The 18600-nt window shown below is 37.3% G+C and overlaps 1 protein-coding gene and 1 long non-coding RNA gene across 2 annotated transcripts; one reads left to right on the top strand and one right to left on the bottom strand.

The window, feature by feature from the left end:
• Positions 1-1254: 1254 nt before the first annotated feature.
• Positions 1255-13344, bottom strand: aamp (angio-associated, migratory cell protein). Its single transcript, XM_083533852.1, has 11 exons — positions 12913-13344; positions 12606-12740; positions 10746-10865; positions 10507-10646; positions 9169-9313; positions 6788-6871; positions 5079-5194; positions 4637-4731; positions 4424-4514; positions 2469-2623; positions 1255-1719 (listed from the first exon to the last, which is right to left on the bottom strand). The coding sequence occupies exons 1-11, from the start codon at positions 13004-13006 to the stop codon at positions 1644-1646; spliced, it is 1251 nt and encodes a 416-aa protein (XP_083389978.1). The 5' UTR covers positions 13007-13344; the 3' UTR covers positions 1255-1643.
• A 1170-nt stretch (positions 13345-14514) lies between these two features.
• Positions 14515-18595, top strand: LOC310722354. Its single transcript, XR_014532338.1, has 4 exons — positions 14515-14777; positions 15760-17155; positions 17300-17506; positions 17581-18595. It is a non-coding gene; the product is annotated as an uncharacterized lncRNA (long non-coding RNA).
• The last annotated feature ends 5 nt before the right edge of the window (positions 18596-18600 follow it).

Raw genomic sequence — 18600 nt, 5'->3', positions numbered from 1 at the left:
GTTTCCTTTTTTAATGAGCAAGTGGGAACTGTTTCCATAACACAGTAGGTCTAAAACCTTGAATTATTTTATTTTAGGCTGCTGCTTTTCTATGGACATATACCTTGAATATATACTTGATTACTTACCAAGTAAGATAGGCACAATTAATTTTAAGGCACAGCTCATCCCATTATGTCCCTCAAAATTGTCTATGGAACAGCAGAGTGTGGGAAGAACAAACACATGCTGCGAAATATAAAATCACATTCTGTAAATGTAATTTCTTAACTTATATCCAGTTTATCCAATATGTACTTATATATTTCTGATGCCACTATGATATATGGATTACATTAATACTAAACTTGACCTGTGGAAAATAAAAGTTAAACATTGTTTAGATGACCAGGTTTATTTCACATGATCTAAAAGATCTAAAAGTAGGGGTAAAAGAGAGGCTTTTTACTTGTCACATGTACATTACAGCACAGTAAAAATTTTTCTTTCTTTATATATCCCATGGTCTGACTGCAAGGTCATTGATGATAAAGTGCCCCTAGAGCACAGAGGGTTAAGGGCCTTGCTAAAGGGCCCAATAAAGGCATCTTGGCAATTCGGGGGCTTTAACCCCTGAACTTTCAATCAGTAACCCAGAGTCCAGTATTATCCAAATCCAATCATCGTACTACCACAATTTATAAATCTGTTACATGTGACATAGACACCAAGCAGAAAGTGTACAAGACATATCTTAGAAACAGTGTCATGATTTCTCTTGCACTGTGACAAATTTGTGATTTCCTTCCAGCACTGACCCATCATCACTGCTTGATATGTTCATATATGGTGCTATGTAGATCACATCTACTTTTTCTACTGTTATCTATTGTAAATAAGCCATTTATGCACTTCTGGTTAGATGCTAACTGCATTGCATTGGGTCTGTACATGTACCTTGCACAATGACAAAGTTGAATCTAATCTAATCTAAGTTGATTTTGTCATGGACTGGCCATGGGATCATTATTTGCAAGTGCTTGGACCTTGCAAATTGTTGTTTTTAGCAGCAATGACAGTTTTTTTTAGGCATCATGTACATTTTAAATACAAGTTGTCCACTTATTTTATAACCACATTTATTTATTTGGAATTTTTTTTTGTGCTTCCTACCCATCATAGATTCTAAATAGTTAGATATCATAAACAAACTCACATCTTAGCTTAAAAAAATATTTTTTATGAAATAATTCAGGAAAACATATGATCACAATATGCTTTTCCATATAAATGTTTATTGATTCCACCAACAACTGCTGTCCTTGTTGTGAAGTACTGAGAAGAACATGTCAAAGTTGTCTGCACCAGTGCATGACAAACAGAAAAAGATTAGGCTGAAAAATACAGCTGTACGGTAATTTGAAATGTAATACATAACAGATTATACATAAATTAAGCTTTTCTGAATGACAGTTGTAAGGATGTCTTAAGCTTCTGAAGCTAGTCTGTCCAAACAAGTTTGTGATCACCAAATTACACTTAATTTGTCAAACTGAGAAGCAGCTGAATTCAGTCTATAAAATATAAGAGGACAAAACCTTTCTCTGAGTATCTAAAAACAGTCTAACTGGTTAATTCACTTCAAGGGGAGAGTCACTCTTGATCTATCGATCAGGTCTCTGAAGACAGAAGACTTTTGCTTTGTGGTCCCCACCTGCTGTCACAGCCATGGAAGAGTCTCTGGAAAACAGAATTGTAAAAGGTAGAGGGGTTAGATTCTGGCAAACTGTCGGTAATTGTATATTTACCATATTTAACCTTTACCCTCTTTCTTCACCTTTAACATATACTTTCTCCCATCGCTGTTTTGTCATTAACTTAGATGTGCATTTGTTCTCACAAAATCACAAACTCTTCATTTTTACTATCATGGATATAGTGTGACCACTCAAGTTTGTTGACAGTGGTGTGGTGGGCTGTCTCTGATTTGAGAGCTCCCTCATGTCTGTGTTTCTTTTGGTTCTCCCTTTTAGTTATGCTGCTATAGCTCTTTCTGTAGTCCCTACCTGTATCCTTACCATACTGTACACCGTCTTTATATATTGAAACACCTCCAGAAATCATTTTCAGTGAAAGCAGTTTGCCGTGCCATCCACAAACACAGGATAAAACCATATGATACAATGATCCAGAAAGGCTGCTGTCCTCTCTGGAGGCTGAAGACTCAGGACTGTTGAGAAGCTGTATCAGAAATGCATGGGACAACTCCAGCAACTGGTCTGCTGGGTTCCCAAGTGTATACAAAGTGTTTAAAAGAGGGGAGGCTACATGAATACATTTGTTAAATGTACAATATTTATATATATTTACCTAACTCCACAACATTGGCAGTTTAATTTTATCTGCCTTATTGATTCAACTGCATACTTGACACTCCTAGTAGACAATGACTAATCCTAATAATAATAGCTAGAAACTGGAATGGTCACCGATTAAGTGTGAAGTCCAGGATCTCTGCTGTGTGACCATGGTATTCAGCCACCATTTTTCCTGAGCGAGCATCCCACAGAGTCATAATTCCACCCAGATTACAGGTAGCCACCAATGCCGAGGTCTGCTCCCACTGAAGATGGACAATCCCTACCTAAAAGAACAGAACGCAAATAAAACCTGTATTATACATTGATCAAGTGTAACATTAAAAACAAACAAACAAAAAATATTGTGTAGGTCTCTTTTGTTTCACTAAGACAGATCTGACCAGTTTAGGCATGGACTCCACAAGACCTCTGAATGCATAGTGTGGCAGCAAGACATTGGATGCAGGTCCTTTCAGTCCTAAAAGACTTGATTTGAGACTTGAGGCACTAAACTTGCTTCTCAATCACATCCCAGAGAGGATGTGAGATCTGGAGTACAGTGCATCTAAAAAGTATTCACAGCTCTTCACTTTTTCCACATTTTGTTATTTTATAGCCTTATTCCAAAATGGATTAAATTAATGATTTTCCTAATTCTACAAACAATACCCCATAATGACAATGTTTGAAATCTTTGCAAATTTATTAAAAACAAAAAAAACAAAAAAAGGAAAAATCACATGTACATAAGTATTCACAGCCTTTGCTCAATATTTTGTTGAAGCACCTTTGGCACCAATTACAGCCTCATGTCTTTTTGAGTATGATGGGCAATTTCTTCCATTCTTCTTTGTAGAACCTCTCAAGCTCCATCAGGTTGAATGGGAAGCGTCGGTGCACAGCCATTTTCAGATCTCTCCACAGATGTTTAATCGGGTTCAATTCTGGGCTCTAGCTGATCCACTCAAAGACATTCACAGAGTCATCCTGTAGCTACTCCTTTGTTATCTTGGGAGGGTGCTTAGGGTCTCCCCAGATAAATGGTCCAAAGTGCTCTGGAGCAGGTTTTCATTAAGGATGTCTCTATACATTGCTGGCACAAAAAAAAAAAAAAAAATTCCCCACAGCAAGATGCTGCCACCACCATGCTTATAGTTGGGATGAAATTGTCCAGGTGATGAGTGGTGCCTGGTTTCCTTTGGACATGGTGCTTGGCATTCAGATCAAAGAGTTCAATCTTTGTTTCTCATCGTCTAAAAGTCCTTCGGGTGCCTTTTGGCAAACTCAAAGCTGGCCGTCATATACCTTTTACTGAGGAGTGGCTTCAGTCTGGCCACTATACCATAGATTAGTGGAGTGCTGCAAAGATGGTGGTTGTTCTGGAAGGTTCTCCTCTCTCCACAGAGAAACGATAGAGCTCTTTCAGATTGACCATGTTCTTCTGACTAAGGCCCTTCTCCCATATCGCTTAGCTTTAGGAAGAGTCCTGGTGTCTTTTTCCATTTACAGATGATGGAGACCACTTTGCTCACTGGGACCATCAATGCTGAAAAGATTTTTCTGTACTGTTCCCCAAATCAATCCTGTCCAATCAACTGAATTTACCATAGGTGGACTCAATGGTAACAGGATGCACCTGACCTCTATTTTAAGTGTCATAAGGCAACGGCTGTGAATACTATTTTTTTTGTTTTTTTATTTTTAGTAGATTTAGACAGGCTAGCTTTCACTCTTGATCTGTGTTTTTTCACATCAGTGTGCCTTAAGGCCCTGTCATAGATTCACTTGGTCACTTTTTTGGACCATTTTTGATAGATTCAAAGCATTGCTTACCGGGAACATCCCACAAGACCTGTCGTTTCGGAGATTCTCTGACCCTGTGGTTTAGCCATCACAGATTGATCAGATTCTTACACTGACCATCAATTCATCTCACCTCTATGAAGATGCCATTGTAATTCAATAATCAAAGTTCACTTTGCCCTTCAGTAGTTTTAATGCCATCATAGTTTGGTGTTTGCCAAATCACTTGTATACACAAAATGAACAAAATACAAACAACATACAAAGTAATCAGCCCTTACCTCATGTTTACACCTGTGTCTAAGGCTTTGTGTGGTCAAGTCAAATATAGCCAGAGAACCATCTAGATATGCCACAGCAATCAGGGGCAACCTAATATAGGATCACAAGTTACCACATTAACATGAAAGCAATATCAAAAGTAGTCGACTTTCAAATTAAATTAAAATTAGTACAAATTTAGAAACAGACACTTCAAAAGAAGCATAACTTACACATTGCAAAATCCTACAGACTCTACTGAGATGGAATCTTGCTCCTCCATCGTGTTTTTCTCCTCACTTTTCTCATTCAAAAATGAACCCAGTACCTAAATCAAAAACATTACTTTCATCACTCTGCAGATATTTTTTCTCCCAAAAGCTGTTATTTCAAATACTAGAAAGGCACTGTTAGGACATTAAACAAAATTCATTAATCCTCAACTGTACTTGGATTGTATTCTACTTTACTTCTACACAGTTCATAACATAAATGTCAATATACAATTGATTATACAACCGAGTTCTTTATCTACATCCAGATTTCTGTAAAAACCCATAGTTAAAAGAATCATACAAATAAAATAAAATAAAGTGGATTTTATGATTACACACTTATTCATTATGGAATTGGATACAAAAGAACTCCCATGTAATGCACCACACATGTCCTTACCTTGCCTGTTGATGTGTTAATAAGTTTAGCCTGTCCATCAGTTGATCCTGTGAGAACCAAGGTTCCATCCTTGTTGCACTCCAAGGATGTCAGTGGCCCCTGGTGGCCATCATAACCTGAGAAATCAATACAAACTTATAAACTTAAAAGGGATTTACCTTTTTCACGTTTGACCCTATACAGTGGGGCAAAAAAGTATTTAGTCAGCCACCAATTGTGCAAGTGCTCCCACTTAAAAAGATAAGAGAGGCCTGCCATTTTTATCATAGGTACACTTCAACTATAAGATACAAAATGAGAAGAAAAAAAAATCCAGAAAATCACTGATTTTTAAAGAATTTATTTGCAAATTATGGTGTAAAATAAGTATTTGGTCACCTACAAAAAAGCAAGATTTCTGGCTCTCACAGACCTGTAACTTCTTTAAGAGGCTCCTCTGTCCTTCACTTGTTACCTGTATTATTGACACCTGTTTGAACTCGTTATTAGTATAAAAGACACCTATCCACAACCTCAAACAGTCAGACTCCAAACTCCACTATGGCCAAGACCAAAGAGCAGTCAAAGGACACCAGAAACAAAATTGTAGACCTTCACCAGGCTGGGAACACTGAATATGCAATAGGTAAACAGCTTGGTGTGAAGAAATCAACTGTGGAAGCAATTATTAGAAAATGGAAGACATACAAGACCACTGATTATCTCCTTCGATCTGGGGCCATTACCTGCAGAGAGCTGGGATCAAAGTAACAAAGGCTACCATCAGTAACACACTACGCCGCCAGGGACTCAAATTCTGCAGTGCCAGGCGTGTCCCCCTGCTTAAGCCAGTACATGTCTGGGCCCGATGAAACCAAAATATAACTTTTTAGTAAAAACTCAACTTGTCGTGTTTAGAGGAGAAAGAGTGCTGAGTTGCATCCAAAGAACACCATACCTACTGTGAAGCATGGGGGTGGAAACATCATGCTTTGGGGCTGTTTTTCTGCAAAGGGACCAGGACGACTGATCCATGTAAAGGAAAGAATGAATGAGTCCATGTATCGTGAGATTTTGAGTGAAAACCTCCTTCCATCAGCAAGGGCATTGAAGATGAAACGTGGCTGGGTCTTTCAGCATGACAATGATCCCAAACACACCGCCCGGGCAACGAAAGAGTGGCTTCGTAAGAAGCATTTCAAGATCCTAGAGTGGCCTAGCCAATCTCCAGATCTCAACCCCATAGAAAATCTTTGGAGGGAGTTGAAAATCAAAACATCACTGCTCTATAGGAGATCTGCATGGAGGAATGGGCCAAACTACCAGCAACAGTGTGTAAAAACCTTGTGGAGACTTACAGATTTGATGTAAACCTCTGATGAAAATTACAGGCCTCTTTCATCTTTTTAAGTGGGAGAACTTGCACAATTGGTGGCTGACTAAAGACCTTTTTGCCCCACTATATAAGTACTTGCTGAATCATTTCTAGTTTGCCCTGGGAATTGAATATCAATTGCTTAAAAATTGTTAAAAGGAATTAAATTAACACCCATGTGTAAATACAACAATGCAACTCTGGTTGCTATTACCAAGTAAGAAATTTATACTGCTACATCAGCAAGCATACCTACAATTGTAAAATTCATCAGACTATAATTTATTTTGTTAAACAGTCATTGATGATAATATTCAGAACGGTTCAGATGTAAAATAATCCTTTTGAGATTTACCTTTGATGATGTGGATTGCATTGCCTTGCTTAAGATCCCACAGACGCAGGGTCCCATCCTCATAACCCACCATTGCTCTTTTTCCTTTGGGTTGTAAAAAGAAACATACGTAGAGAATGCAGTAAATCTTATGTATTAACTTCTTTAATACTTAGGAATATGTTCATAGTTTGATTCTGAGAAGGTCAAATGATGTACAATTATTACAGCTATGTTCAGCTATCACGGCTTGATAAGGCGTTTCTTGACCACATTACAGTTCAAAATTACTTCAAGTTACATATAATAATGGAAAAGTTATCCTGCTGTACACCACTGCAAACAGATCTAAAAAAAAAAAACGAATCAAAATGACAGTGGCACATATTGCTAATCACAAACAGACAGGACAGCATTCCTCTTCCAAATCTCCTGTCTGGTCAGACCCCATAGGTGTATGGATTGTTGTTAAAAGAAGAGGGGATGCTACACAGTGGAAAAAATATGTCCTCTACCCACTTTTTAGTGACATGTATGGTATTTTTTGTGCCAAATCAAACATGCGGATGATCCGCTGTGGCGACTCCTAACGGGAGAAGCCGAAAAAAAGTTTTTTATGGTATTTTTTGTAGCACACAATACTTTTTGTAGTATTATTTCTTTTGTATTTTTTGTAGCACATTTCCGTATTATTTCTTTTTGTTTATTTTATTATTGTATCAGATCTTACATTGTTATTTATTTTTGTCTATTATATACTTTTTGATATTTAACCCAGCCATTAGGGTTGCACAAGCCAGTGCACTCTTAGTGCCAGTCCCAAGCCCGGATAAATGGGGAGGGTTGCGTTAGGAAGGACATCCAGCGTAAAAACGTGCTAAATGCGAATCACGAATTCGGATGATCCGCTGTGGCGACCCCTAATGGGAGAAGACGAAAGAAAGTTTTATTTACTTTTTGGTATTTGCACCACTCAGTATAACCAAAGAAAGTGTACTCAGTATATCCACAGTGAGAGCTTTATGTGTGAGCATGAGCGAAAGCATTAGTCTCATTTATGGTCAGTAGTTCTGTTGCTAGCTTATAAATTTCATTTCTGGTCATTTCTGTAGGTGCAAGGCCTGCACGTGCTGAATCTTTAAAAAAAAATGTAATAAATGAAAGGGCTTTGCCACCATTAAATCATTGCTAGGTGGTTGTCCTGCATCATTAATAAACAAGCTACAGTTAGTCCAGAATGCAGCAGCCAGAGTTCTCACAAAGTCGAGAAAATATGACCATAAAACCCCAATCTTATAAACCCTGCACTGGCTACCTGTTAAGTTTCGAATTGACTACTAACTATTGTTATTTACCTACAGTCCAAAGCCCTAAAGGGTTTGGTTTCCAGGTATCTATCCAGTCTTCTAACACGCTACAATCAGTCATGCGCTTTGAGATCTTAAAAATCTGGACTTCTAGTAGTTCCTAGCATAACAAAGTCCACTATAGGTGGTAGAGCATTCTCACATTTATTCCTGATTCCTCTCCACTGCTTCTCTTTCTCTACCCATCCCAAGGTTGCGCCAGCTCTGGTTGTGTCTCATAAAGATTGTGGACCTTTAAAAAAGTAGATGCCGACCCCGAAAACATCCTGAACCATCTAGAGACGTTCCAAAGCCATTTAGATCCCACACTTTATGTAGAGTTTAGACATTGGATTGCTTTGAATTTTTAAATGCTCTAGCAAGGAGGAGTTGGTGTTGGATCAATGATGATCTCAAATGTTTACCGTATTTTTCAGACTATAAGCCGCTACTTTTTTCCCACGTTTTGAACCCAAAAGATAAACTCCCGAGAGGAATAGTTGTGAAAGGAAGGAGGAAGACAGTGAACAATGACTTTCTTGGTAGGCTACTGTTTAGATACAAGCCTTTGTAGCACGTTGAGTCTGGGTCATGAGATAGCTCACTAACTCCAGTTGCAACAGAAATCATATAAGCACAGACAGGTTTCCAAAACTCGTGCTTTTTTTATTATTTTTGGCAACAGCGTTACGAGTTAGTCAAAGAAACTTAGAACTGAGTATCAGAAAATAATAAGGACATATTCCTCGGTCTCCACACATGCAGTAATAGCGGAAAAATGCGGCGCCAGGCTATTCCCAAAATACCGCTATGCTCCTAAAGAAAGCGCAACATATTTCACCCGTTACACCGTGTAACAGACACTGTCTTTCGTTAAAGCCTGTGTAAAGTTAATTAGTTTCAATGTAGACATGCGGCTTATTGACAAGTGCGGCTTATTTATGTTCAAAATAAAAATCTTTGTGAAATTCAGTGGGTGCGGCTTATATATGGGTGTGCTTTATAGTCCGGAAATTCCGGTAAATATAAATTCTACAATTAAGAACGGAGACCTACCATCAGGAAGAATTCTTCCACTTGTTGCCTGACAGTTGGGTCCCTGGAAAGTCTTGCATTCTCCACTTGGTATCTTCCACATCCACATATTGCCATCAGCAGTACCTGCAAGCAACACTGGTGCACAGGGGTGCCACTGCAGCCACTAACAAAGACACAATAAAGAGGATTGAAGCTCAACAAAGCAGCTCAAGCTTTAAAAAGTACATGGCATTCAGCATGTAGGCTGATGTGGATAGCGGTGTTCACTGATTGTTTCAAGAATAGTCAAATCTCTGGCAGCAAATAAACTGGTTTCAAACATTGGAGACACATCCACCATATTATAATGATGAATGGATTAAATTAAAATTACAATTTTATTTGTCACATACATCAGTGGGCCCCAACCCCCGGGGACAGGCACCGGCTTGTGGGTAAATTGGTACCGGGCCGCAAAGAAAGAATACACAACATTATTTAGGTTTTTCATTTATCTGATTCTGAACTATTTTTTATTTTGGAAAATGACCGGATTCTCGCTATCGCAGCAATCTTGATGCATGTCATGGTGCCTCGGTCGCATGTCTTACCTACATCCACTACCTTCTTAAAGGGGCTGCGCCGGCCGCTAACACATAATACATTACCGCTAAATTAAAACCCCCAATTTAGGAAAAGGAACAAAAAACAACACCGTGAATTCACATTTATTATTATATTTAGAAAATAGCAGTTTTTATGCTGGTCGTATCATTTTATTTTGATGTATTTATCCGCCACATCTTAATGGCCGGTCCATGAAAATATTGTCTGACATTAAACCGATCTGTTGCGCAAAAAAGGTTGGGGACCACTGACATACATAACCAAGGACAGTAGTCCATGTGTGCAGTGCAGGGAAATGGTTAAACATGATTGGTTCTGTCCCTTCATTATATTTCTTTCCAAAACTATTTTAGATGTTTGAACTCTAATCTGGTCTTCCTGATCGTTGACTTTGAAATGAGATACACCTGCCTCCTGGAAGGTCTTCTTAAAATGTGGTCAGGCTGTAATTTGTTATAAAATTTTCAAAATGTTTAGTAAATCCTACAATAATGATCTGAATTAGATGCACATACCTTTAAATTAAAGTTGAAAGGATATAAATATTTATTTTTAATTTCAATGCCTATATAAGTAGACAAATATTTATTACCTCAATATAACTATGGACTAAATATCACTTTATACCACCCTTTGATGCGGTACATGCTCAGAGGTAAAAGCCTAGGAGGTGATTAAGTCCGATTTTTGGTCTGTCCCTGTGGTTTAAAAAATACTTTGAGCAATTCATTTAGCACTTAATTTACATACCTCTAGATCTCCTACTTCAAAAGACCAGATTTCTTCTTTGGCTTCAACCTTCCAGACTTTAATCAGTCCACTCATGTCCCCAGATGCCACCAGCTTCGAGTCATGGCTAAATGTTGCACATGTAACAGAGTCCTTATGACCTAACAACAACAAAAAATAAATAAACTGTGGATAAAATAAAACTGTAATTAAAAAAAATGGCAAAATATTGCCAAATGTGACATGTTGGCGAACCGCACCTGTGCACTCAAACAACATCTCTCCATCGATAATGTTCCATACATAAGCTTTGTCATCCTCACCACCTGTGATGGCCAAGTTGTTTGACACTGGGTCCAAGCTGACACAGAAAACAGAACCTGTATACAGTGAAATAGCCTGTTAATACAAAGTGTATACATTATCAACGTAACCACAACAATTAAATTGTTCAGATTGTAAGTGAAAAGTATGATCAAATAGATTGCGGTCCGGCCATTTATTAACATTGATTTGCATTATAAAGCTCTTGGGTTGCTCCGTATGTTTGGGTCATTATCAATCTGCACTGTGAAGTAGCAACAGTTTTGCAGCATTAACCCAGTTCCACTGGCCTCTCATGACCAACTATCAAATCAAATCAAATTTTATTTGTCACATACATACAGAGTACGACATGCAGTGGAATGCTTTGTACAACTGTCCAACAATAGTGACTAAACTGTCACTATGTTTTACATAGTAATATGTATATTAGTCTGATTAGTAGTAATATACAATGAAGCAGGTATGAGCGCATGATCATAGTCTTGGAGGATGAGATTTGGAGGGCTATAAAGCATGTGGACATCATGAAAGCAGTTTGCACTGATAAGATTTCTTGCCATTTACCAAAATAATTTACTAATTAATTTGCAGGTTTGTCCATTTCAATGTTCAACAAGTCCCAAGTCTTTTGTATTTAACTACTTTTTAAAAACTGCTGTAATTCCGGGTCAAAACAGTAAGCCTTCCAACCTAAATGACTATTGTCCTTTAGTTCTCACATCCCTTGTCTTAAAGGTTTTTTTCAAAATCTTAAACAAATCTCTGTCTGCACCTCCATCCCTGACATCATCAGCCTTCAAGATTCAAGATCACCAGTTTCTTAAAAAAAAAAAAAAAAAAAAACTAAAACCTGTCTCTGGCCAACAACAATGGCATTATCAAATCCATTTTTTTTTTATTCCGGTGTTTGATGTGAACATCTTGACCTGTATCTGCATATTTTTTATTGTCCTGCTGCCACAAGTTTGACTTATTAAATAACTGCATGAATGTGATTTTGTTCCCAAGTGTACAGTGAATATGTTGTATATATATACATATGTGAATATATGTATGCATGTTATATAAAATTATATATTATATACAATTAAACTGGTAGAATATATGTACTATACTATACTAAATCCCATTAAAAAAAATGTATGTAACATGCTTAATGTCAGGCATGTGCACCACATATGATTTGTTGCATAACATATATGTATACATAACATACATTGTACAGAATTTTGCACAACATACCATACATGCTTTACATGCACTGTGCACACCTATGCATAACATATGTATGCATAACCTGCACTTTACAGACTTATGTATAACATGCACTGTACAGACTTATGCATAACATACATGTACACAGAAGAATCAAGGTACAGGAATGTAGCTAAAAGAGTGCAAATGCGTTCTCCCCCCAGCTGAACCCTAGCAGGGTACAGCAATGTACTTCTGAACATTAATGCAGTGATAGAAATGCAGCTTCCTGTCCTGGTATGGTTTAAAATTACATCATCATACATCCTGCGTCCAGAACATAAGTGAAATGCTATAGGAAAATATCAGGATGTAGTTTTAAACCATGCCAGGACATCACTAGGGGTGCATAAATGTTCAGAGGTAGATTGCTGTACCCTGCTAGGGTTCAGCTGGAGCGAGAAAGCATTTGTACTCTTTTAGCTACATTCCTGTGTATTGATTTTTCTGTGAGTATGTATCACGTGCATTGTACAGACGTTTGTCATGTACACAAATAAGATCGGAAAACCATTAGTGTAGAGTGAAAATAACTTCACCAGTGTGTTTATTAAACGTGAGATCGCTGTCATCCTGCTCTGCGTCCATCTCATCCTCGGTCTCCCAGCCTTCATCATCTGGATTCCCTTCAGCTTCGGCGAAAGCCACATCTTCCAATTCCTCCGCAAGATCATCTATACAAACACACAATCCACAGAGCTGCTTTAGGATAGTCGTTCACTATATAAGGTTTAGTACATGGGAGATCTTTAACTTGAATGCAGTGTTGCGGTCTGTATACCGCAACCAAATTTCACAACAGTAAACCGATCCGAAAACATGGTTAATATATTAAAGTAGACCCACCGGTAGTTGTCTGTTCTGTGTCATTCAAGTCAATGACTTCGATGATTTCCTCGTCCCCATGAAGCTGCACGGTGTCTTCTTCAGGATTCTCCATGGCCTGTTTGATGTTGTCCAACTAAACTTAGTTAACGTGGTGCTTGTCTCTAGTTTTTCTAGGGCACTACAGCACAAACAAGCGCGTTACGAAAGACCGAAAACTCCACCAGCGAATCCGCATTGGACTAAATATAAGTAACAATGTTTCATTGAAAGATTAATTGGTTTTAAACCGTAGCTAAAGATCAGACTCTCAATTTCACGTGTTTGCCGATAACCAGGAACCAGCGGGGATGTCGCTATGGCTGACCTGTCCCAAACCACTTTCAATTGCATAAATAGTACACTACATAGGACACAAAGCTCATTATTTCGTATGTTATGCTGTGCACTTACACAAGGGTGGCGTTTGGAATACGGATTTTCCCAGCCATGAAATGCTGCGTTCGACTCGAGACCGCAACTTGTAATTCCTTATATTTAACCCGTCAAATTCAGCAAAACGCTTTTCTAACATGGGTTATAAAACTCTTCAGTTTGGCAAAGACTTGTCAACTTACCAGTTTCTTTTCGCGTTTCTGAAGTGGCAGCAAATCAGCAGTGCACAAATGTGCATTGTAAATGGTATTTTACAAGTTGTAATAACGTTATTTCCCAACTTGACACGTGCGACGTGAAGAGGACGGGCCACAATTCTTCAAGGAAATTTATAATAAAAAAATAAAAAAATCTCTCGTTTCAAATATAATTATTATAAGTATTAAAAGTATTTTTTTTTACAAGAGGTTTTTTTTTGCTTGTTTGTTTAAATAAAGCGTGATACTTTAATCAAGTTTTGGAGCTGTGTTTTTGAAAGCAGCTACATCATAATGCAGTGTACGTAATAGTAATATGGCGATTTGTATTAATCAGTATATCATATCCCGCTCTCTTTTTTAAGTAAAAAACAAAATAAATTATAATCAGGGCTTTTATTTTTTAGTATTCGTGTCAAATGTGTAATTATTATATAGATCTATCGAAATGTTCTTTAACATTAGATGTGCATTACAATGTGCTTTACACGAAATACTTTATTACTTATTGATTTGGGGGGAAATATATATGTATAATGCAGCTTAATTTCTTATCTTCTCATCTTTGGCATGTGATCCTAAATGTACATTGTGTTAAAATGTATGCACATCACTGATCTGTCATATAATCTGTATCCCTATTTAATACTCATACTGTTTATATTGTCTCACATTGTCTTGTATAGTCTGTTTTTGTCTTGTTTTGTCTCGTATAGTCCAAGCTGAATTTATAGTTTTATTTAGAGTCACTACCAGCTGGAACAAAATTCCTTGTGTGTGTCAACACACTTGGCCAATAAACCTGATTCTGATTCTAAACCTTTTGGAACAACAAATAAAAAACCCCCACTAAAAACATTTTGTGTTATTTTGTGTAATTAAATTAATAATTTAAATAATTATTAAAAGAAAGAAAATAAGAATAAAAGACACCTTGAATGTTTGTTTAAAAGTGACCAAATGTGCTATAGTGTCGTAAAATGACGCATGCGCAGTACAGGTAGGTCAGGGTCGTAAAACAATGAATTGACTGCGCATGAGCAGAGCCAACTATCTTGTGTACATATGCATGCTAAGAAGTCAGACACGTCTGCCTAGACAAACCTATTAATATTAACACCACAAACTGGCAATACAGCATGTCATTTGATGGACTAAAGTGGTATAAGCGCACGGCACTGATGTATGCAATCGGAACTTGGACTTTGCTTGGGTCTTGTGCATATTACACATTTTATAACAGCGACCCACGAGGTAAGTCAAAGACAGTAACGTTCTTGTTAGGAACCTGAACACATTTATTAACAGTGACGGGCTTCGAACTACTATTTTACTCTCGTGGGTATTATTAGTTATTGTCCAACCTATTCTTCAAATCAAACCGCCACCAGAAAGAGCGTTCATCAAGTGATAAACAGTGATGGGAAGGTTACAGTGATGGCATCAGCAGCTCGACAACAACAAATAGGAATTATTGAAAATAATTTACACACATTTAATGGATACATGGATCTATATTGTTAATTTCTTTATTTTGTTGTGTTTCAAGTCTGTAATGTTTGATTGGATTCCAAACAGCAAAATCTAGCATTGGGGAAAGATGTAAAACTACTGCAGTTTTACTTTAACTGACTGTCTCAAACAAATATGATTTGCAGACTCTTCAGACAGATTCAAGAAAATAAACACTGAAACACTATATCTTGAATAACTACAATTTTCCCAATTCAGAGATGGACAAACTTTAAGGTAACCTAATGTAGATCATATAAGTAGATGATAACAGTAAAGCTACTGTATATAACCTTCAAATATATATTTAGAAGAAAATAATTTAAGAATTATTAGGTTACCAGGTGTGTCTTGTTGCTTTAACTTTTTTAATAATTCTACCATTTATAATAATTTACTTGGATTGAGCACTGAGTTAACCTATAAATATTGCATTTGTTGTTTAAAAAAAAAAAAAACACCATGTGTTAAGTGTCAGCTGCATAAACAAAGCATCCAGATACAGGTTCTGACATCCTTTTCCATCATGAAATATCAAGTGAAAATTATTTAAAAAAATTAAAATTAAATGTGCATTAGATGTAGTTTTTAACAGTGTAATATTTATACTGCAGGATGAAAATATTTTCGTTACATAAAAACAGTTGCACTGTGAAATTATTGCACATGATTTGACTTCCTTTCTTAAACTGTAATGTTTTTGTTGTTGTTGTTGTTGTTTTAGTTGTTTTGCCTAAAAAGGAGGAGGAGAAGGACCCATCACCAAATGTGAGAATAATGAAATCATCTCACATGACATCAGAAATAACCTACAAGGAACATTTTGTCCCATATTCCACAAGATTTCTGGAATTTTTCAGACCCAGAGCTGAAGACACTTCTGGAAGTCGAAATGATGAAAAATAGCATGCATGTCATGTTAAATTGAGCTGCTGTACAATATATTTGATTACATTGTCTTTGGACAGTTTTCCAGAACCTTCTTTAAATTAAAAAGAAAGTATCTGTGGTGATTTTTTTTTTGTTTTCAACAAATAAAAAAATATAAATTTTTTTGCTTTCATGTTTTTATTTCCTCCTGTAGAGAGAATGTTAAAAGAAGTGATAAGGTTATTACTATTAGCATATTGTGTCAATGTTCTTGTTAAGATTTCAATATTGTCTAAGACCCACAGGTTTAAAGTTAAATTAATTTTTTTCAATATGTATCATGCAGAGTAATAACACCCCATTACGTTACACATTGTTAAATATACTTCAGATTTCTTCATTGTTCGATCAGTTGTGCTCTTTAGTCTTTTTGGATTATAGCGTAAGAAAAGGGTGGAAAGATTACTACTATTATATTTACTTATGAGGCCTGTCCTTGTGCTGATTTATGCTAACAATGTTCAACTGGAAAATATTACCTTCTGATTTTAAATGTTTTTTTTTTTTGTTTTTTGTTTTTTAAACTTAAAAAAAAGAAACTTAATTGACTCCAGGGTAATGTGTTCCTTCCTATTACAGCTGGGGAGAAGAATATACCTAAGCTTTACATGCAATTATATAGTTCACAACACAGGGTGTGTATTCCAAGATTGGTTACATGTAGACAAAAAGCATCATGCTTAGTAAATGTTGATAAAAAGTTAATCTGAATAAACCTTAATAAGTTTAAAATTAACAGGTAAGGAAATGCATATATGGTTAAAATCTATTGCAACTTTACGACTGGGAGAATTCCTTTATCTCAACCTCAGGTTACAAGTGTATTTAATCTAGCATGTGTACATGGCATGACCACAACTTTGACTCTCACAAGTGTCTTTAATCAATCATGATGGAGCAGGACTCTTCCTGTGCTTTAAAGAAGAATGTTCTTTCTACATTTTTTCACATGATAGCCTAAATAACAAGAAGCAGATGCAACAGGGTTCTGTTTACCAACATACACTTATTAGCAAAAACATTAAATCCACTCACAGGTAGAGTAAATGCAATTGTCATTACAATGGCACTGAATAGGGGATAGTGAGGTAGTATATATCAGGCAGTAAGTTAACAGTCCTTGAAGTTTTGTTGGCTAAACAACTGGATCAGTGCATATTCAAAACCATTAGTCAAAAATGCTCTTCCCGGTCAGGGAACCATCCCCAGCCACTCTTAGTGCCGGTCCCAAGCCCGGATAAATTGGGGAGGGTTGCGTTAGGAAGGGCATCCAGCGTAAAACATGTGCCAAATCAAACGTGCGGAGGATCCGCTGTGGCGACCCCTAACGGGAGAAGCCGAAAAGAAAGTTTAGCTCTAAGGAACAAGTGACAGGTTCATCTTTGCCCAAAGCTTATTGATGCAAATGCTAACCTGTGTGGGCCAATCCAACCGAAGAGCTACTTTAGCACAAATCCCTGAAAATGTGCTTGCTATTTACAAAATCTAGCATAAGTTGAAAATATAACCTCTTTAATCTCTGTAAAGCTGCTTGGGTTAATGTGCTCTACAAATAAACCTGAATTAAATGATTAAATAAACTCAAAAGAACCGTATACATACACAACATTTACAGACAAAATATATAAATGTAGAAATACTAAACTGTAATACTAGTGAAACCCCAATCAGCAGCTTCATGTCAGACAGGCAGCAGATAGCAGGAATGGGCAAACTCCAAACATCCAGGACTCTCACTATCAGCACTGGTGCTCCCCAGCGTTGCGTTTTTCCCCCACTGCTCTTGTCCCTCTACACAAATCACTGCACCTCTAAAAACCTTTCTGTCAAGCTTCTGAGTTTGCAGATGACACTACAGTCATCGCCTTATCCGAGTCTGATTACAGACAGGAGGTTAAAAAGCTGGCTGGCTGGTGCAATCACAACAACCTGGAGCTCAACCCGCTCAAAACTGGAGATGATCGTGAACTTCAGGAGACATTTCCAGCACTCTGCCCACTCACTATCATGAACAGCACTGTAACAACCGTGGAGTCATTCAAGTTTCTGGGTACCACCATCACTCAGGACCTGATGTGGGACAGTCACATTGACTCCATTGCTAAAAAGATTCAGCAGAGGTTGTACTTCCTTGGCCAACTTAGGAAGGTTAACCTGCCACAGGAGCTACTGAAACAGTTCTACTTGGCTGTCTGTCCTGTGTACATCTATAACTGTCTGGTGTGGATCAGCTACCAAATCAGACACCAAGAGGCTACAGCAGGCACTGCTGAGAGGATTATTGGTGCCCCCTGTCCAACCTGCAAGATCTTCACTCATCCAGAGTGAGGAAAAGGGGTAAAGAAAATAATTTTGGACCCCACACACCCAGACCACTCTCTCTCCGAACTGTTGCCTTTTGGTCGGCGCTACAGAGAACCGTCCACCAGAACAGCCAGGCGCAGGGTTTTTTCCCTGCCGGCTATACTCAGCCTGAACAATTAAAATATTCAGAACTATACATTGTCTATCATAACTGACACATTTATACATAGAATCCGAATAGTACACTTGTAAATAACATCTCTGTACATTCATTTAACAATATTTCTACTTGTGTATATAGTGCATTATTAAATCGTTGTTATATTCTATT

Source organism: Silurus aristotelis (genome assembly GCF_946808225.1).
Source record: "Silurus aristotelis genome assembly, chromosome: 2".
Lineage (NCBI taxonomy): Eukaryota > Metazoa > Chordata > Actinopteri > Siluriformes > Siluridae > Silurus > Silurus aristotelis.
Note: the sequence above shows the minus strand (reverse complement) of the source record. Positions and strands in the feature narration are given on the sequence as shown.

Coding starts and splice junctions, on each gene's coding strand:
- aamp (XM_083533852.1), bottom strand. CDS start 13,006: ATGGAGAATCCTGAAGAAGACACCGTGCAGCTTCATGGGGACGAGGAA. Junction 4,515..4,636: donor TCTGTAGGATTTTGCAATGT/GTAAGTTATGCT, acceptor ATCCTATATTAG/GTTGCCCCTGATTGCTGTGG. Junction 1,720..2,468: donor CTGGACTTCACACTTAATCG/GTGACCATTCCA, acceptor TCTGTTTTCCAG/AGACTCTTCCATGGCTGTGA.